Source organism: Hippoglossus hippoglossus, chromosome 9, assembly GCF_009819705.1.
Source record: "Hippoglossus hippoglossus isolate fHipHip1 chromosome 9, fHipHip1.pri, whole genome shotgun sequence".
Lineage (NCBI taxonomy): Eukaryota > Metazoa > Chordata > Actinopteri > Pleuronectiformes > Pleuronectidae > Hippoglossus > Hippoglossus hippoglossus.
Window position 1 is genome coordinate 24,941,356 of NC_047159.1, and position 22,003 is coordinate 24,963,358.

Consider the following 22,003-nt stretch of genomic DNA (forward strand, 5'->3'; position numbering starts at 1 on the left):
GGGGCATGAGAGCAGCACTGTTTCCTATATTGCAGGCTTGTTTTTGTGCATTACCTTCATTCGAAGCTCTTAAAAACTCCTAAAAATGTGCAGCTAGAAGAGCCTGGAAACAAAGACTCACTTTTCTGGCATGAATAAAAGTGCAACATAAAACCACCGCACCTTGTCCCAGGCGGCCTCCAGACAGGGCCTCCATGGCCGTTCCGAAGCCCAGCTCTCGACACACCACGGTGGCAGACAGCAGGTTCCAGTTATCATCACAGATGGTGCCCCACTCTCCGTTTTTCAGCACCTCCACTCGGCCCTCGCCTACGATGGTCCCACCACGAAGACGAACCAGCACTTGCTGAAGAGGTCAAAAAATAGACACTGTTAAAAGCTGAAACGTTCAAATCCTCAAACCACATATTTGAGTTATTCTGGTCTTTTCCTAAATGACAGACTCAGCTGAACTTTGGGAACGTCTACTTTTCCCTCTGACGGGGGAGCTGAGGCAGCAGGCTGGGTGGCTTCATGTTTATACCACATGCCATTAATGTGCTTCTCCCATTAACTGTTTAGACCAACTGGAAATGTTTCATTTTACTAGTAAACACATTAGTAGCACAGTTTAATCTGACTTACTACTATTTGTATTCACAGAGGAAAACCCAGACGTCTTAATGTGTGGCCTCTGGAACAAACCATAACTTCCACCTCCTCCTCCTTATAGTGGTAGAAACATGACAAACTTCATATCTTCATCAACCACTGCATGTGACATAATCTTACAAATCAACACATTTTGATACTTTATTAATCGGTTTTGCTGATTCCAGCTTCGCAAATGTGAGAATTTGCTGCATTTCTGGATCGTATTTGTAAAATTTAATAAAACCTAGTATAATTTATATTATGTTATTTATAACATTTTATTATTCAAAAGCACTTTTAATCCGGAATTTTGGAAACATCTGAATAATGTTTTACCTACTTTATGGAATAAACTACTATAATACAAAGCATAGATTGTATTTAATGTATCTTCAGCGTACATATTCACAAAATATGTGATGTCGGATACAACCAGTAGGTTGTTTTATCAGACATGTGTTTTCCTAAAGGTTCTGTAATAAAATGCTTTGAGTCAGACTGTCTGAGTGGGAGATTTGTGGGACGTGATGTCAGGCACGTAGCTCAGCTGGGGAACGTGACAGAGAGCAGGAAGGCTCCTGCATCTGCACAGAACATGGACGGAGTCACTCAGACAGATATTCATGTCGGTTTAATGGTTCTGTCACTAAGAGAAGTATTTCTTCTCTTTCTTTCTTCTCTGTCAAAACCTAGTTCCACGTCTTTCAGAGCCTTAAGACCTTTTCAGTGTGCTATGAGAAAAACTCCTTCTACCCAAAAGTGAGGCCAGAGGTCAAAATTCAGGAACAGAATTGAACTCCTCTCCCTGGAGCTGGAGGGGAATCATCATTATGATTGCACACACACACAGTACATGACCAAATATGTGAAAACCCAACCGCTACACCCATGAATGACTGTTGTGAGTCCAAAATCACAGGCATCTTCTGCTTCCAGGCTTTCCCCCCTGACTTCGGAGCTTGGCTGGAAGGATTAACTCCCAGTCAGCCATAAGAACATTTTAGTGAAGATGAATGTAGGTTTTGGTGATAAGACCTGGCTGGCATTTGTCGCTCCTGTTCATCCCAAAGGTGATGGAAGGTCACAAGGTCAGTCTGTGCAGGTCGGTCAAGTTCTTTGCAAAACTGGGAAAACCATGTTTCCACTGCTGTTTTAAATATCCTGCCTTGGCTAGTAAAGATAAAAGATGTTTCTTGCCCAAAACAAGGATAAATGTTCCCGGTGCAACTTAAAGGGATAGTTCACGAAGAAATGAAACTTCACTCATTATCTACTCACCACTATATCGATGGAGGGGTGGGTGAAGTGTCTGAGTCCACAAATCACTTAGCAGTAAGGAGTCATGTTATCGTTTTTTCTGTTGCTTTATAACATCTGAAGAAGAGGTCACTTTGGCTGCGACACTCTTTACTCCTGAGACTCCAGAAGTGTTTTGTGGACTCAAACACTTCACCCACCCCTCCAGCATAGTGGGGAGTAGATAATGAGTGAATTTCCATTTTTCGGTGAACTATCCCCTTAAGTTGAGAAATAAGAAAGAAAGGGGGGGAAAGAAAGAAAATATTTTCCATCCTGGCTTTTCAGATCTAAGCGGAGCATTAAAAAAACGTAGCAGTCAGCCTCTGTGATTTGGTACTTTTACAATTCACTCTGAAATATCAACTATCAACCACACAGCGCTGAACAAAGTTTTTGTGAATTCATCAAAAATTGTGCGCAGTGTAAAATGTGTCATAAAACTCATGATGCAGTTTCCCTGACTCTGGACCTCTGGATTTCCTGGTCGAGGATATTTGGGAAGAGGAGAAGTTAGCTATTGTCTGGAGACACATGTTGTTGTCTGTCCCAAGAATGTCACGACATCATGTCATCTGCGACAGCCCAGAGATGATGATGATGGCAAATCATTTAGCTGAAAAACATCCGGAGCGGCTACAGCTGCAGTTTACAGAGTCACACTGTGTTCTGAACACCAGCATTGTCTGGATGTCTCGGTGAAACATTTAAGCCTCCACCCTCGACATCAGAGCCAGTGAACTGAAGTGAACTGAAGTGAGCCGCTGCAGTCATTTCCTGTATCAGCTTTGTTTATCATTTCGGTCTACTGACAGTGTCCATGGACCCGGAGAAGTGTGTAAAAGCTTGTGCAGTACCCACGTATTGATGCAGTGGCTTGTTATACTAAGACGACATTAATAAATATAATACAAATCTACCTATGTCTGTGTAAATTATAGACTCTATATAAAGATGAATGACATTAGAGCTCCCAAAAGTGAAGCCAACACCTCTGAGTAGTTCACACTGATATATGATTAAGTGTTCATTTGTGTTTGGTTCTAATTTGTTATTTAATGCTAAAGAAATAGACATGATTGACAGCTGAGACTGATTCCCGTGGTCGAGTGTGTGCATCGTCAGATTCTGGCTCTAAATGTCGTCGACAGTGCAAAATAGCAGCACCTGTATGTGGGATATTTTGCCTTCACTTATGTTCAGTGGGAGGAAGCAGAGATGCATCGTCCACCATTATTTACAGTCTATGGTTTAAATAACTCCAAAGCCGCAATTTTTCATAATGGCAGTAAATTGACAACGGAAATAATGACATTAAAATGATAGCAGAATAAATTAAGGCTTGTCTGAAATGATATGTTTTGTCAGTTGTCCAGCACAGTGGGAGTGATTTCCATGAAGGATTTTACCTCTTGTTTGAAGGCCTTCCTGAATCCCGTCATGGACGCCGGTGCGAAGGCTCTGCCGGGCACGCAGCTCACCACCACAGGCAATCCATCCGTACAGGAGCCATTGGTCTTCAGCGTCGTAGCCTGGCCCAGTTTACAGTTGGACAAATGGGCTTCGTTGCCAGTGCAGTTGACTGCAAAGTCCCAGTATGTGGGTTTTCTCCTGCGAGCAAACATTCTGGACAGAGGGAGGAGAGAGAGAGGAGATCCATTGACTCTCTGTGGGATAAGACGTGTTATATTTTCAATTTAGTTCAATCAAATTATATTTGTCAATATTCACAAATCACAATTTGTCTCATAGGGCTTAACAAGGTGTGACATCCTCTGTCCTTAACCCTTATTTAAAAAAAATTAATATAAAAAAGCCCCCACTATATTTAGTAGCACTTATGTGGCACTTACATATTGCTCCTTAGAGTTTGGCTTTCTTGAAGAAAATTGTACTTGCTTCATTCTTGTTGTCCTGGGTTTGTACCCTCGTGGTTGAATGCACTTATTGTAAGTCACTTTGGATAAAAGAAATGTAATGTAACAAGAGTGAGGAAAAACCTCCCAAAAAACCTTTTAACAGGAAACCTCAGAGAGGGATCCCTTCCCCAGGACAGACAGAAGTACAATAGATCTCACGTGTTGCTAAACACATCAACAAAATTAAGTATTTACAACATCGATTACAAGAAACTATATTTAGCATAATGGAGAAGTGTGTCAATGTTTAAAGTATTAAGGCCTTTTTAAGACCATAATGAATCAAATGTAAGACCTACATCAAGTACAACAGATATGAAAGAATATCCCAGAATAACTTCCACTTCCCCAGAAGGTGAAGTAGCATAGTAGAGAATAACTCTCAAAAGGCTGTGTTATGTCCCAGACTTCAGGCGGAGACAGTAGGTATCCATAATCTTTCTCATAGCCAAGCCAAGTGTGCTGAGATCAGTTCTGAGCAGGGTGTTATCAGCTCCATGTTGGTCTTATTACAGCATGCTAAAATCTAGGTATATCTAAGTACCTAGATAAAATGTGCATATGCAAATATTTTTAAAAAAAACATGGAAAGGTGTTAAATGAACATTAAAATAAAATCAAGCCCAACCTGAATGCATTGAAGACCTGGTACATAATATTTAAACCTGGGCCCAAAATTCAGATGATTGTTGTTGAGACGTTTTAGACGTTTTAAGGCTGCACAGACACCCTGTGTGATTTGGTTTTGAATGCCTGCAACTTTACTGTTGGGTTAACTCCCTCCATCTCATCCCTGCTTTCAGCTGCAGCTTTGATAAAAAAAGGTCTGATAGGCCGAATGTAAACTACCTGCCAGCACTGAACAGTGAAGACACACAGACATAGACAGAGCAGAAGATCTATAGATATGTGAATCCAAATGAAGGCTAATGTTCTGCAGTGTCTACTGAATGTGTAAATCAGGAGCTGTTTACTTTAGCATGACAACTTGTTAGGCTTCATGTAAAACGTATGTGATGATCAGCTTGTAGCTCTGCGCTCATATTAATGCTGCGTTAAAAACAAGGTGTTTTATGTATAATTAAGTTTTCATAATTCATGTTAATTACAAGTCTTCATCTAAGAGAAACACCCTGAAATTCACGAGTGAATAAGGATTCGATTAACCTGAGCCTGCAGTTGAATTAGCAATCTTCTGAAATGCCAGTGATTTAACTTATAATTGAGACATTCATCAAGATTCAAACAGAAATGATTAGTCTAATATCAGACTGTATCTTGACACCATGAACATAGACCTATGCTAATTACATTAGCATATTGTGTAATTAATACCAAAAGCAAAAGGTTAGCTAAGAGCTTGATTGAACCGGGGTTAATGACACTGCCTTGATGCTAATATCCTGCTCTCTAATTATTACTGAGCCCATATTATGTATTTAATAAGGCTCGTCTGCAGATCGGCATGTCACATCCCTGTGTCTCATGTCTGAGGTGTGTGTGAAAAAGGGGATTAAAGGCAGCATTTGTTTTTCATTTGGGAGCTGGCGTGTAGGAAGCTGCAGACTGGGAGCTGTCCAAGGCTAATGATCTGAGTCAGCCAGAAGACTCTGCTGCCTCCTCTGCAATCTGCACGGAGCTGTGATGCTTCTCAGCAGTGTTCAGATGGAGCGGTGTTGGAACAAGCTGGTGGTCCTGAGGCTGTGAACGCTGACTTGTGCCAAAAATCTGTTAAAAAACCCAGCTTTGATCAACATGAACGTGATGTGTAACTTCCAGCTCAAAATAAATGATAATGTTGGCCTTTAAATAAAAGTGAACATTCATTTTACATATCATGGTCACAGCATTTGAAAACTGTTGTGTAACTGTATGGATTACGTTGTACCCTAACCCTAATGGACGTCTGTGGCCCTGAAAAAGCTTTCTCAAGTCCGAGGACATAACTCAAGCAACATTCCTGAAGTCATCTTGGGCTGCAAATGTAATCTCTGGTCTGGGAGTTTAGAAGACAGAGATATTTAGCAGGCACATCATAGTTTGACAAAAGACACCAACAAGCTGCCTGTAGCAGTGTTTTAGAACTTGACCCATGCTAGGAACACTGTTCTGATTTTGGGGGTCGGCTTGTTTGCTGTGTTACTTGAGATAGACTAGTGCAGTACCCGTTGCAAACCTGCCTGTTTGAAATTAGCTGTTTGCTTGGACTGTGGTTGATGCTGGAGGCAGCTTTTCTTTCTGAAACTGTAAAAGTGACTTGCAGTAATTGAGCTGCGGTAAGTAAAGACCTGCCACAGGTCAGTCCACAGAACCCAGGGGCCACTGCTGCCGCTGCAGAGCACTGGCCGCCTGCTCATTCAAGGCCTTTTAATATTGAACACATCACGATTCCAAATCACACCAATCTCAACACTGCACATTTTTGGGCCTTAAACAATAAACATGACAAGTGTGAAGCTGATAAGATGAACGGCTTCCACATACAGACAGACAGAGATTTCTGAAATGATTTGATAGATGGGAAGGTTTGACCCATTCCTTCTCAGTCCTTGACATCAGAGGTATAATGGAATGTATGAGCAGTGACAGTGTGTAACCACATCTGGGCAGGGAGATTAACCAACAAGCAGCAGATACACACATCAGAGACTATTTTTTCAGACTACATGTTACAGTCTTTCATGTACAGTAATCGGTGTTATCTTTGGTCTTTCGGGCAGTTGCCTCCGCACCAGCAACATAAGTGCCCTGTTAAAATCTGCACCCTGGATACAAACAAACAAGTAAAGCACTGATAGAAGCGAGTTCAGAAGTAGACCATGAGACAAACATAACTTTAAAAAACAATGTTTTAGCCTTAATTTGAGTGCTGAGGGAGTATTTAGATCCTGCAATACAAATATATTTAAAGAAAAAACTAAAGATATCAACATCTTAGCTTTCTTGGTAACATTATCCACTAAGTGTGCATTCAGAAAATCACCTGGTTTTGTTATTGTCTTATTACAGATGTGCGTTGAAGTTGCTGCTGATGATCAGTAAATGTTAAATACAGAGGCCTAGAGTTGTGATTGTGTTGACTGGGCACAAAGAGATGGGCAGAGCTATCAAACTGAGAAATGACCAAACGAGCCTGAGAGAGACCGGAGCTTCCTGTAAAACCACACTGCATGTCTCATGGGTTAAAGCTGGAGCGGGCTGATGAGAAGATGTCAAGTTAAGGAGCTGTCTCCCTGCTGTGGTTACCTAAAGCAGAGGAAACTTCCAGCTCAGGCTTAACATTTAATTCAAGGAGAACTGGAGCACTGGAGGTTTCATGGAGCACTGCCATTAACCCGTGGCCATTTGGCGGCAGTCGTCTTCATGTAAGCAAGATTTAGATCCCTCAGCAGTCACTCGCACATTACCACAGCTTGGTGGAATGCACTGATGTTGGAAAAACAGGAGTCAGGGCTTGATGTCAAACGTGTAATCCACACATTGGAAGATGCAGGATTCAGGGTTATTCCAGTGTATTTTTTACCCTTTGATCTAACTCCATTGTAAGTAGTTGTCTTGGTAATAAAATTCAAGTGCACCATTTGTGATTGTTGACCTTTGACCTTTGTCTGAATTTTATAACTTTAGTGTTTACAGATTCATTACTGTGTTGGGTTGAGGGTATGGAGACACCATAGTGATAGGGTTACTATACGTTTTAAACAAATTGTATCTTTTGACTGAAAGACCAGAGATAAATTGTTGATACATATATTACAAGTTCATTGTCATGCAACATGTTAACAGTACAGATTGTCAGTGTAAACTCTCTATTAGAACTGTATGTTGATGGCAGAAGAGCAGCGGGACTATGATAAGTTCATTAGGGTCAGAGCTGCCTGACAAGCTGTACGTTTTGAGTGTCAGGTTGAGGTCGTAAACCAAACCCACCACATGGTCAGACAACTGCCACTCTGAAACTCCCTCAGTAGAGTTCACATGTCAGCTGAGATGTTGCACTGACATGAGGTCAACAAGCAGAAAACTGCTCCATGTTTACCTCTACTTGAGGTGTAGAAAAATTAAATCAATTTCAAATTTGGAAAAAGCATCATGGAAACACAGCACCGGATGAAATGCGGAAGGACTTAAATCTTGCATCAGGACTTTAGCCTGAGGCCTGACCTGGGCAGCAGTGTTTCCTAAATGTGTGGTCATTGTTTTGCTTTGACGTGGAAATGCATATTCATACACACTAAACAGCCAGATTTTAGCATTATCCAACAAAACAACTGCTTACAGCGTTCGGCTGTTGGTCACGATCTTACAATACCTGAAAACATCATGAATTTCTGTTGAATTTCTGTTAAAGTGGCCTCTAGTGAATGGAGCTCAAAATCCCACTCTCCTCTTTGAGTGACCCAGTACCACACAAACTGTACTGCGGCGGAACACTTACTTGTAGACTCTGGCGTTGTACTTCCTCTCCCCGGGGAAGCCAAACATGCCGCAGATGACTCTGCTGTTAAACTGGGTCCACTCATTGTTACAGATCTGCTTCCATTTACCCCCATCCTTCACCTCCACGTAGCCCTCTGTTACAGGGATACGCTTGCGGTATGATGACAGGATCGGCCGTATGCGCGCATCCTCCACTTGAATATCAATGTTCTGTGGATGATATTTTGAGAAATGTGCACATAGGTCAAAAAATGCAATCGCAGATGTAGAAGTATAAAGCAAACTGTTTTCAATTACATGTATCACGTCATAGAAAAACTAAAGTATGTCCTAGTGGCTCTATGAAAATCATTGCCAAACATATATTTACATATGGTTTGTTCCATAATAGACATACTGTATATGTTATTTGAGAAGTAGATTAGTTTGGCCATAAAGGACCTTCCTTCTATGGCCTCTGAAATCCGATGTGATGTAAGCACACTATACATCACATCTGCTTAGCACTTCCTGTGTTACATAACATGTAATCAGAGATGTTAACCCCCCCCCCGTCCAGTCTGTAACACAGCAGCTCAGCTCTCTGCGCGCTGCTTGTAAATCTTCTCTGCTCAAACATTTTTACAGTAAATCACCTTCTTAACGCTAATCATTGCGACACGGCTGCCCTGTACCTGTCTCTGGCTTTAAAAGCAACAGGAATCAAAGTGTTTCCAGCGTAATATGTGAAGCACATTTCAGCGCGCTGTTGGAAAGCAGTCAATAAAGATAAAAATGCACCAACAGCAGAGTGAGCACACGTGCAGCGCAAGATTACGAGAAGACCTTTTCTTTCCAAACGCTGCACGTCCTCTACATGAACATCAGCAGCAGGCTCCAGCAGTACAGGCCTTGGACACTTAGACAGACCACCAAATGTTTTTTTGTGTTGGTGTATATTTTTGGGTTCCATTCATTAACATAGACTATTCTAAGTGATAATTAATGACTTGCTTAAAACATTATTAGGGTTTTTTATCTGTTGGGACTGATACCTGGAAGAACAAACAGGAACACAGGAGAAACATTTCAAACCACAGATATTTCGGTAGAAATTCTAAACGTCTTTGCAATCACTTTAGCTGCTCGGGACAGAGGAGGACAGTGGTGCGAGCCATGTTTGACTCTAGCGAGCAGGACCACAGCAGAACTCCTCCCTGCTGTGAGGCTGTAACAGGAGCACATATCATTTAGATGTGGCTCCGGCTAAAGCAGGTTAATCCAGTCCGGAGGAAAAGGACTAATTGTTAAAAACTGCGTGTTTACTTTGAAAGGTGGCGACTGAAACTGAATGGACCATTTTGGAGTCAGAGCTAATAAATGATAACTATTATATTTGAACTATTGCAACCCAGAAGAACAGGAATGTCTAGGACCGTTGAATTTATCAAGACAGAAGGAGACTGACTTTTGTGAGCTTATCTGGCCACTGAGGAGACATGGAGTTGACCAATCAGAGTTGTTGCAGATGGCATCAGCCATACACTGTAGTGTGTGCTTTTATTTCTAGGTAGGTATATAGTAAATGGTCTGTATTTATATCGAGCTTTTCTAGTCTTGATGACCACTCAGAGCACTTTACAGTACAGTTTTGTCTCCACCCATTCACCCACACATTCGTACAGTGCATCAATGTGCAGCACTTTCTCTATCATACATCAATCATGCACTGCTCTTTGTGGTTCAGCAGTTTGGGGTTCAGTATCTTGCCAAAGGACACTTCTGCATGCGGAATGGGGGATCGATTTGCAGGCATTCTGGTTAGCGGACATCCCGCTCTACCTCCTGAGCCACAGCCGGCTTTTGCGCATTTTACTGTGCACGGCTAAACGCTCAACCTACTCTACACCTACAGAGTAAATTGGCCTTCAGTCATTAACTTTATTGGTGTACTGTATGGTTTGCATACTCCCATAAAAAAAGTATGGATATTTTTTAAATGCTTTGTAAAGACATTAAACTGCACAAATCCATATTTGTATCACATTGGATGGCTATGTTTAATCTCAAAGTTAACTCTCCAGTACTCCTTAGGTCTATGGAGTTTCTTTTTTAACATATTTCACTTCATTATTTGGTTTTAAGGCCATTGGTTTTACAACAAATAACACGCTGGGGAACACAGGGAAGCAGGAGGCCGGTGTTTCACTCAGAAAGTGGAGGAGACCAAAACAGAGGTAAAAGGCGGATGAATATCGGATTAAACTTGTCAAGTGGCTGGAAACACTAATAAATGCTAATGATCTTACTAGACCCTGTTTGCTGGATGTATAAAGAAAAATATTTGCCAACACGTTCAGCATAACAACTTTATAAAGTGTTATTCCAATGTAGTGTCCATACTACAAGTACCACTGCTGTTAAGACTTAAATTGGGTCCCGCCCCTGCTGCAGAGTTGACAGTAACTATAGCAGCTCAACATGGAAAGTCATGACGACAGCCTTCTCTCTGTTTTCGAGGACTTCTATCCGATTTCCCTTACGTCTGTACATTTAACAGAGGAATCGGACAGAATGGGTCCGTGTGCGCTGGTCACTAAGTGGCAGGACGTATAGTCACGGGGAAGGAGGTACAAATTCCAGAAAGTATTATTGTTGGACACAGAATGTGTAAACAACCGAGAGTGCAGGATGAGTCATCAAAAATGTTGAAACCATTTTACAGGAAAAGGAGAGACAGAAATTTAGATGTTTGTTTTTTTTTTACATATTTGGCGAGAAATGAATTACCAATTGACACAGGGACAATGGATTGAGAAAATCTAGTTTTCATTTCATGGGGCCTTCACGTGCGCCCCTGTTCTCCTGTGGGCCTCTGAATTACTCAGAAATGTATTCCCCTACATCCTGTAGCGCACATGTTTTCTACAGCTACTGTACATATGTATCCTGTGATATGTTTGCATCAGACTACTAGAGACACAGAGGATTTTGAGGTCTCTGTTCTGATTCTGATTCTGATTACGTACGTTTAACCAGTTCAACAACTTTTCATCTATGTTTGTAACTACGAGTCTAATCAAGAATGACTGCTTTATCAAAAAAGCACATAGTATTTTGAACATCTCAGTAAAACTATTTTGTCAAAAAGAAAGCCCCAAGCTTTTTCTCTCCGACTTTTGCAGGGATTAAATAAACATTTTCTTCTCCCATAGTCCAAACCCACATTCTTGTGCTACGTGACAGTGCAGGCTGAGGGGAGGGAGCTGGAGTCCGGCTGGAAGGGGGGTATACGTTGCTTTGCTCAACAGAAGGACTGGTACACACTCCTCTCATATACAGCCAAGAATAACCTAGACATCAAATAATGAGAATGGAGGGTTTCCTAAATTGGCATTTGCCTCCCAGGGATGGCAGATGCTATCCGAGCGAAAACTGTGAGTCCTCAGCCTTTCTAACCTCTGCTATTTTCTCCCAAAGATAACCACATTAATCACTGTGGTCAGAGGCAGCGAGGTCTGGACTGCACAGATGTATAAAACCGAATACAGGCTGAAATCATGGAAAATGATAATGAGTGGAAATGTGGGGATGACAACCTTGTCTGGGTTTCGTGGGTAAACAGTACATGACTCGGTGGCAGACATGCTCGAAAACAAGTTGGAGCCACATGCCCGGAGTCAGATGAGCAAGTAAATGCAGACAGTAGCTAAACATTCAAACCTACCAGGACCAACACGAACATGCCTGTGCTCAAATATCAAGATTTAATGTTGAATAAACATAGACACAAGAAACGTAAAACCTAGATTTGCGCAAGAGACAGTCCATGTGAAAATGTGAAGAAAAACAGCTCCAGCTATTTTTTGAGACTGCTTTGAGGTCAGAACATGAGAGCCAACTTGCTCCTTGGTGGGTTCACGTGCCAGCCTCCCACCTCCCCCTCCTCCCTCCTCCCTCCACCCTCACCCACGTCATTTCTCTTAATCCATTTCAGTGTTCACCTGGCCCTCACCTTTCTGTTTACAGACAAAATATGTTATTTGGCTGCACAAAGGATTTCCGACAGGAGTTGCCCTGTTGCGGCACAGTCTGGAGAAAATGGTTTGGTGGTGGCGGGGTTTCCCTGAGTCCGTGCTTGGCAGGGAGGAGTGGCACAGATGGAAAAGCCATTAGTGAGATGAGTTATGCAGCAGGGGCGAAGGTGCCTCAATCTGTTGCAACACAGCTCTGATTCACAGAGGCTACTTCAAGGTTTTACTATTTGTTTTTCCGTTTCAATAGCTCCTTTGTTGCTACAAACCATAATTCCTGCTCATGGAATCTCTCTTTTGATAAAGACTAAATACGGAACTTCCCTGTGTAGGCAGGAAGCCACAGGTTCAAGCAGCAAAACATTATGTCCTGAAACACTGCACAGGGGTTCTGAAGGAATCAGAGTTAAATCTTATGACTAAAGTAGTACTAGCACTGTGTAGTAACACATGAGGGCAAAAGAACAAAATGAACATATAGTAAGCTATCTGTTAAGGGTCATTAATGCTAAATGTTAGATCTGTATATGGAAAGGGACAAAGCGATTTGTCCATACTCTCGTGTTAATTTATTTCATATATGTGCACGTCTTCTGAAAGCTAATACGGACGAAACTGAGCAGTACCACCGGAAATCATTGGGGGCAGTGTAGCCAATAGTTCCAGCGAGACGATTAGAGGACACAAGGACGAAATTGTGGGTTAGTTTCAATGTGACCACTTTTTCCTCTTTAAGGTGCATTATTACAACCTTGTTGGAAAATCTCAACTGTATGACGCTCATATCGTTTGAAATTGATGTTTATTTCTTTTCATATTTAAAGACAGCATAAATGAGCCTTTAGCCTTTATAGCAACTGTCTAATATGTCAGTGTCATTACCCAACAGTCACAGAGCAACATTTCATCTGGACTCATGCTTCTATCGTCCTGATTAATAGGCCAATATATACCCTCCCTTCAGTTCTGTTTTGGTCGCCAGCAAGTTCTAGGAAAGATATCTGATTGTGTTTGAACCCCCACACCCCTGACTGTTTGATGCTGGGCAGGTAGCACACAGTGGGTTATCCCATCTATTATCAAAGTGCTTATCCTTTGAGGGGGACAGGGGTCAGACGTTAGGTGAGAGGCCGAGTTGGCAGTCCATCACAGGCCTGAGATACAGAGAAAAAAAACATCCACAAAAACATACAAACCACTGCTACACCACGCTGCCCTGTAACAACAGGAAAGTGTTGAAACAAAGTGTTTCCAGCGTAATATGTGAAGCACATATTCTTTTTCTGAAAACAGCTGTCGGCTGTGGCTGGCATAAGACGTAGAATGGTGAGACGTAAACAAAATTAACTTTCTGTGATCTGTGACATCAAAACAACAACTGGAAAAAAGCTCAAAGACTCTGCAAAGCTGACTGATGGAAAATAAAATGATCAAATAGTGCAGCTTTTATATTTCAAGCATCTAAAACAGCCTGACACTCCTCATGGAGCTGAGTTTCCTGCGGTTTAACACTTTCAGTGACACTACTCACATTTAACAGAACGACACCATCTGAATCTGTGAACACTCAAACTAATTCCATGGCTGAGATAAGAAGATGACAATTCAGGAAATGTATTGGGACCAGATTATTTCCCTTCACTGAAGCTGCACTTAAATGAGGTTCAGCTCTCAGACTGTGTTGACAGAACCATGCTGCCATGACCTACAGCTGTAATAGGGACGTACTCAAATGATTTAATGCCAGCTTGTCTGCGGACCACAGGACATAAATATAAAGAAAACTACAGCTATGAATCACATCAAAGCCGATGAGTCATCACTACTTCTGAAGGCGGTTCCAGAGTGAAGTCATCTCTGATTAAAACAAACACATTGAGAAACCTACAGAATTTTTTTCTATTTGAAGCAGGTTTATTTGTTAAGGTCTCCATGGTTGATGATGCAAGTTTTTGAGGATTAACCTGCACTATTTACTGTGTGGATACTCCAGAGGTTTCCCATAGCAACTGCACTTCTGCTGCCTGTGTTTGGACGATTAAAGCTGCACAGTGTAATAAGAGGCCACCTGACTGGCCACTGTGTCCATAATTTGCAACCGTAAGACAGCACCTTATTCCATAATTTCCTCCGATTCTCTTAAGTAAGCAGCTTTAAAGACGCCATTGTTAAAATAACCCTTCCATAGTTATTGTTTTAGTCCAAAATTAAGCGAGGCAACATCCACTCTTTATTTTGACAAATGGAAAGAATTTCCTTGTCCCTGACTTACTGTCAAAAGTACAGAGGCAAATCTCTGAATCAAACATTTCACCTTGTAACAAGATAAATACGATGATAAATTCCCATATTGTCATGACCTGAATATCATATTAGAATGATGAAACATGTGGAGAATGGATAAATCAATGAATATGGCTCATTCATATGAAATGATTAAGTTCTACCATGGAGCAGTCTGTGCCCCTCCAGCGAATCAATGACAGGAAACACTACCTCCAGAGGTCTGGACAAATTCTTCCTCAGTGCTTAGTGTTTGCACACATATCACAATATGAGCCACCATGCTCACTAACAGCAGGATCCAAGAAGCATGGTGAAGTTCATCAGACACTGTCAATGGGCCATATTCATTGATTTATCATGGACTTATTCATGAGTTTATAAAAATATAGGAATTTATCATTCTATAATGTGAAGGTTTTCGCACCATAACAAGATAAATAGTATATGCTAAGTTTGTGAAAATGTGAAAATATCATGTTATAACATGGAAAACATCACAAACCTACATCACATACGGATCAGTTTTTTTCTGGAATGGCAGCTATATGCTTCTGTACAAAAGTTCTGGTTGAAGTCGCAAAGATATTCAACTCAGCCCATTCATTTGAACCATTCTACACATGTTTCCTCTCAGGTGTAATAATAACATGTTCAGAATAGGAGCCTGTTTGTTTTACCAGACAAAAGAAAACCTTTTTCCTGACAGTTGTCTTAATGTTCTGAAAATGGTTCCAAAATGCCAACCCTGAGGGATTCATGGTTCCCTCTAGCTTCACTGAACGAAGGAAAGTCTCTGGTAAAGAGAAGTGGGCCGAAGACCAAAGTCCTGATCATTTCTTTGCTTCTGCAAACGAGTTTGAGAGTTTCAGTTACCTTTGGTTTCCTACGGCCTCTTTTTTCACTTACTACACAAGTCCTCTGCAGTCCACAGTTTCCACTGCATGGAGCTCAGGAACATATGGTTCCAATAAAGGTCTTCAGCAAAACACTCTGCCAGCAGAAATCACCTCACATCTGCAACAAAATTACTCACTGGGTTCATATACAGTGTGCTATTGAGTTACAAGCCTGTTTCTGAGAATGTCAGTGAGCCGACAGACATTTTCAGCTTTGCCCGTTCTCTACATTGTCTACATCTCCCTATCCCGACTTTCAAAACATGTCTAATTTAAACCCAGAGCTGATGTGTTGTCACAGACTTTGCACAATGCAGAGAATGCTGCGTCGCAGTGTGCAGCTCCTCCTTAAGAGTCCATTAAAAAGGGCCTTTTGTTATAACAAACTGAAAACAGATGTTTCACAGAGTCGTGACAAACCCCAAACCGATGTGAGATCCGTGAATGATTGATGGAAATGAATTGCTTTTATGTGGCATTAAAGCTGAAGTGACATAAAAACATGTGGAAAATAAAGACTGGATGGTGACACTGGTATCAGTTGATTTCAAAGTAAAAGCATTGTTATCTATTGACAGCAATGTAAATTATAAATGTTTGAGCAGACAAAGTGTAGAGTGACAGAGCGACTAAATACACAGCAGCTGCTTAAACTGATGAGACATTGTTCAGAAATGAATAAACACAGCTGTTGTGTTTCCTCTCTTCTTCCTCTGTACTGTATCTACTGTATGTCAGTGGTTTTCACCATCGGAGCCAAAACACAAAACCGGAGGTATGCACACTCAGGCATGAAAACATTGTACCGTTGGCTAAAAGAAATATTTTAAATATTTCAGTAATGCCATAACTGATCATCATCACATCCCTTATATACCATATGGTGACGAATGATGGTGACGTGTTTTTTGATCTATACAAGTTCTAGGTTGTGTCTATAGTACAATAGGATGCAGAGGTACCTCGAAAATGCATTTTTGAACCATGCATGACGTCACTCCAGTGTTACCCATTATTTACCAAGGGCAGTGGCGGCCGTAGTGAAATCTGCCAAGGTTTCATAATGATACGAATAATGTTTACGCAACAGAAATATGTATTGTGGAGCTGTGTGCAGCGCTAATTGGCCCCATTGCTCACTCGCTCTCTCTCCCTCCCTCTCTCTCTCACTCTCTCATACACTCACACAAACACATTGACCGTCTGCCACAGTCTAACTGACCAGTTAGAGCAGCATCGGGAGAAAACCCATGAAGTTTTTACTGTCCTCGAGCAGGATTGAACAAAAACTCAGCAGATACCACTTTCACTGTGCACGTTCACTCAACAAGCATAGAGTTCTCAGCAGGCAGACAGACCTGCACCATGTGCTGTGCTAAACAACAAAGAAATGTTGAGTAAAGTTGACGCTGATGGGGATTTATTCACCAACTAAAGGATTTAAAATAATATATTTTGAGCTGGATGTGGCACAGAATGGGATCACCAGAGTTATTACATTTCTTCCTGAACAGGATATGAATGTCCTGGACCAAAGTCAGACTGAATTTCATGACTGACATTATCCATCCTAACACCACACAAGCTGCTTGAAAAAATCCCAACTCATGGTCCACTAACAAGCTTGGAAATAATAGTTTGACAAACATTCCCGAGCTTAGTTAAAAATACGACTTAAAATGTAACTTATCCTGACTTCAGGTCAGATTACTTGTGTGATTTTGTTGTCCACCCTTGTGTAACACATGTTACACACTGTGATAGAGAACAGATGGACGGCTGGGGTGAAAAACACCAGACAAGTTCACACAGTCGATTGAACGTGACCAATCTGTTCTGCACGCGATGAGAAAGACATAAAAACATTCAGAACAATGAGAGATTACTTGTCTGTCTGAGCCCAATTAAGAACTTAACATCCATGTTTCAAAAAAGAAATAGAAAACAAGCCACACTCTCCTCTCATAGTAGAGGAGTGCTTAATTTTAGAATCTCCAGAGGCTAAACATCCGCTTGCATAGTACTGTGGGAATGTGATGCCTCTGGGTGAAAACCTTTACCTCGCTACAGAAACATCTATCAGCTATGTGAAAAATAATTTTATATTTTGAAAAGCATTGTAAGATTGTGGGAAGTCATGTATCTGCCCAAGTCAGCAGTACAGACCTGCTGAGGGGCTGTTATTTATGACAGCCACACCACAGCATGGTTAGAGGTTTACACGGAGGAAAAGTGGAAGAGTTGACCTAATGGCCTCAGAGGGAAAAAAATACTAAAGGGAGGAAAATGGGAGTCGTAAAATCTGCTTGGTGGGAGAGAGGGCAGGGGAGAAAGAGAGGATGGAGGGAGAGGAAGAGAAAGGCTGCAGTAAAAGAAGAAAAGAGATAACGAGAAGCACTTTGGTTCCGTTAATCCCCACACAGTGATTTCATCCCTACATGTTCATACACAACACCTACAGCGGATCTGTCAGAACAGGAGAGCAGTCTCTCAGAGGATAACTGAGCAAAGCATCATGGGAATGTGTCATGTGGCCTTTAGGCATCTGTTATCACCAAGATCTTCCTCCACTCTCCAGGTTTTTTAACAATGAGTGATCACATGTTTTCACTGAACAAATTCACGACCTAGAAAGGCTTTACTGAAACACCAGTTTCAAATCAAATCAAAATGTATTTGTAAAGCCCATACTCACAAATCCCAGTGTGCCACATAGGGGTTAATAAGATGCACCAGGTGAGACATCCTCTGCCCTTATCCCTCGACAAGAGCGAGGAAAACTGCTGACCACACTCCTTTAGAGAAACACTGAAACAAGGGAGGGATCCCTCTGCAAACAGAAGTGATGTCACGTGTAACAGAGCACGTCAACAAAACTTGCATTGGGTAAAAAGACACTTGCACACGTGTGGGGGTCTACAGATCTCGGGCGATATTTCTCTGTGGATTTGTCTCTACAAGCAAATTACATGTTTCCTGAAACAATGTCCATATAATCAGATTAAATAGTGTGTGGCCAGAGAGGTGACATACAGGGTTGTACTACATGGGTCCATACATAAACCATCAGCAGCAGGTCTCTGGTTCGACTCCCGGCCGGCTTGACCACAAGTCATTCCCTTACCCAGTTTTCGCTCTATCCTTCACATCACTTCACATCAACCAGAGGCATACAAATGTCCTGAAGAAAATGACTGTGGGACTGATCCATTAACCAACTAGGGCAGCAGGACACTGTTTAGACACAGAAGAATTTCAAATAAGTCATTTTCAGTCATCTCCGGATAATGTCGGGAGAATTGGGTCCGGACTTTACCCACAGTTTGTCTTTGACACGTGTACAACGCAGCAGGTGGTTCTCTGTACTGACACATTCACAGCAGCAACAAATCTTCCACATTATTCCGGCGAGGGGGGGTGTAGCTGGGTGCAGCAGGCAGGGGCAGGAAGTGACGTATTAATTCCGCTGCCGAGATAACGCGATTTTGTTTACAGCACCTCGACACTGACATCGGCATCTTCGTCGCTGTCTTCTACGTGTATGACACCGCTTTTTCACCGGGAGATATTTCTTTTCTTTTCGTCAGTTTTTTTTATTTTTGCCTCTATTGCGTGTTAGAAGCATCATCAGCCCCTCACTCACTCGCTTGGGGTGAATCCTTTGGGGATCTCCTGCTGTGTTCTCACATCGAATTCCCCGGACTCTCTGCAGTTTACACTAGGGGGTCAAGCGGATAATCTGGAGCCTCTTACCCGGACATTTGAGACCAGCAGACCAGACCAGTTGGCGAGTCCATCACCGTTTTTTCTCCCTTTTCAAAAGCTTTTGATGACTTATAATTGAAGATGTTTGCACCGACAGTGGCTACAGCGATTACGATTCTCAGCCCTAATTACATCTCTGAAGACATTCTACACTGCTGACAGACATTTCTGAAATGTTGCCGGTCTACAAAGACAAGTTGTCATTTGCCCATGAGGTCAAATGGCTCTGAATATCCCTCTTTCTTTCCTCAGATGTTTCTGACTGCTGCGTCTGTCCCTGCTGTGTGCTCACTGGAAGAACTTAGGTAGAGAAATGTGACTGAATCCCTGTTCACATAATTTGGATAAATGGGGCAGTCTGTTGGACCATTGTGGAAACTGGCACTGCCAACCATCACATTTCATAAACCCCAGAATTTCTTAATGTTGAAAGAGGTTTGAGACGGAATGTAATGCATGCCACTTCTGCATGAACTGAAAGGTCGAGGCGAGGCAGCAGACTTCCTCCAAGCTCGGCAGGAACATACAGCGCAAATAAACACTGGCGAGATGCGGCGCTAAATATTCCAGAGACGCAGAACTGAACACTGGGTGTCAACCTACGATGTTTACTGTCCAGCTGACTGAGGGGCGGAGCTAAACATGAAGTCGCTGGAATCCGTGCAGACCCATGAACTATCCTGACCACATGAGAACACAGTCAAGGACCAAAATAGAAACGTTCAAAATGTAACACCTCCTCTTTTATTTTTAACAATGTGGAGAAGACAAAGCCCACGCAAAGTGGAGCCGGAGCTCACATGTCAAAGGTCAGCGACACGTGCATGCGAGGGTTCATGTTTCACCTCCCTCTTAGCTCACTCTCTGGGCATTTCCTCTGTGGCTGACAGGCTGACCGTTGCACTGCGGTTAACCATCACCTGAGAAAGTAGTGGTGCGGCGACATGCCTACTAATCATCCCGTACCACAAAAATGACAAATGTCGTCATCCTGCCATTACACCCTAGCATGTTGCGTGGGTGAGTCACCAGATTACCACTTCCAGATGATAAGTCCATGGGTTTCTTTTAGTGAATGGAAAAGCTGAGTCTGATTCTTTTTTTTTCTGCTGCTATCCCAGCTTGACTCCAGACGTCTAGACCTCTACAGACATCTCTTTACCTTTTGTGTCTGTAAAACCTCAGAGCAGGAAGTCAGCTAAAAGGGTCCACTCCCACAGCTTTAAGATTACATATGTTGGGGGGGTAATACTGCATATGTGAAAAAGGTTTGTGGAGGTAAAGACTAGTTTGAAAATGGAAAAAGAGATCTGTGGGTGTGTGGAGAACAGTAGTGAGTTTGATGGCACAGGCTCGTGGCTACATCAGCTACATTATCCAAATGTGGGTAATGTAGGTGCCGGGTTCCGACAAAGAAGAAATGCGTGAAATAAAAAGATCTTTGGCTGTGCTGCATACATTTTACATTACACTTTTTTATTTTACTTGTACTTATTCTTAGGAAGGCGGCTCTTTTACAGAACCCAGTAGATTCAAACTTTTTGGCCACTTGGAGGCACTGGAAACAATTATTGAACTCAACATTAACATATTAACACCTTTTATTAACTTGATATCAACCAGTTGCAGATTTAATTCAGCCAAGGTCCATTATTCACTCTCTTGTAGCTCTGTTTTGGTCTCCACTAAAGCTGCTATATGCTCGACAGTGTCTTTCCACTGCCTGGTGCTGAGCAGGTAGTGTTCAGAGTTTTTCTGCAGTGGTTTCATATATCGCAAAACAGGTTTCGAAACTTGGCTGAGGTGGAAAAAAGTTGATAAATGCATAATACTGCCAAGAGCAATAAAAACAGATCTGCTCCGAAAACATCAGCACTGTGTTAAGGCATTACCTTGATTCTCCAATGAGTGTTTCGGTGTCATGTTTCCATCATGTGTTCTACATTATTCCTCAATGTTTGACTAGCGCTCGTTTGATTACAACGCCTTTTCTTCTGCAGTGGTTTGATGGCAACGGGCTGGAACATAAGTGCCACCAGCTGTTCATTTCAACAAACCAACTTCTAATATTCACATTCCAATTGACTTGATACATTTTGTCATTTCTTTTAACAATACACTTGATATTTGGTTAAAATTTGTGATACAGTTAGATGGAAACCTTGCTACTGCCACAATTAGGAACCTATGAGAAAATAAATAGAGTGTTCAGACTTGTTAACTGGTGATACATATCTTTATCCAGGACATCAAAGGCCGTTTCAGACACTACATGTGTCCGTCTCGGTCGCTTGAATGTGACTTTTGCAAATTTTCCCCTCAGGGTGCAACTGAGGTAAAATAGGTAAAACAAACGTCCCCCTGCATTCATAGTAGTAATCATATCATACATTTAGATGGAAACCTTGCTGCTTCCTCATTGATATTGTTATTCAAAAATTATAAATTACTTTAACAAGTGACGAGCTCAGGGACTCGTTGACGAGTTTTTAGGGGTGGGGTTTCGATTCCATAGCAACCGCTGAATCGTACCCGTTGCTTCAGGAAAAGACAAGAAAAGCTCTGCTGAGCTGTCCAAACGTGTTTTGAGGATGGTATTAAAAATGCTTGATTAGTTTTCAGCCTCTCCAAAGTAGCAGAGGAGAGCGTCAGAGAGAGAGAGAGAGAGAGAGAGAGAGAGAGAGAGAGAGAGAGAGAGAGAGAGAGAGAGAGAGAGAGACAGAGAGAGAGAGAGAGAGAGAGAGAGCAGCAGAGA

At 41.9% G+C, this 22,003-nt stretch overlaps 1 protein-coding gene across 1 annotated transcript in view; it reads right to left on the bottom strand.

The window, feature by feature from the left end:
• loxl2b (lysyl oxidase-like 2b) overlaps positions 1-22,003 on the bottom strand; it is a 39,385-nt gene that overhangs the window by 11,789 nt on the left and 5,593 nt on the right. The window contains exons 4-6 of the mRNA XM_034597033.1: positions 8,287-8,498; positions 3,339-3,555; positions 163-346 (exon numbers count right to left, since the gene is read on the bottom strand). Of these exons, the coding sequence (XP_034452924.1) occupies positions 163-346; positions 3,339-3,555; positions 8,287-8,498 (613 nt within the window). The remainder of the gene's footprint in view (positions 1-162; positions 347-3,338; positions 3,556-8,286; positions 8,499-22,003) is intronic.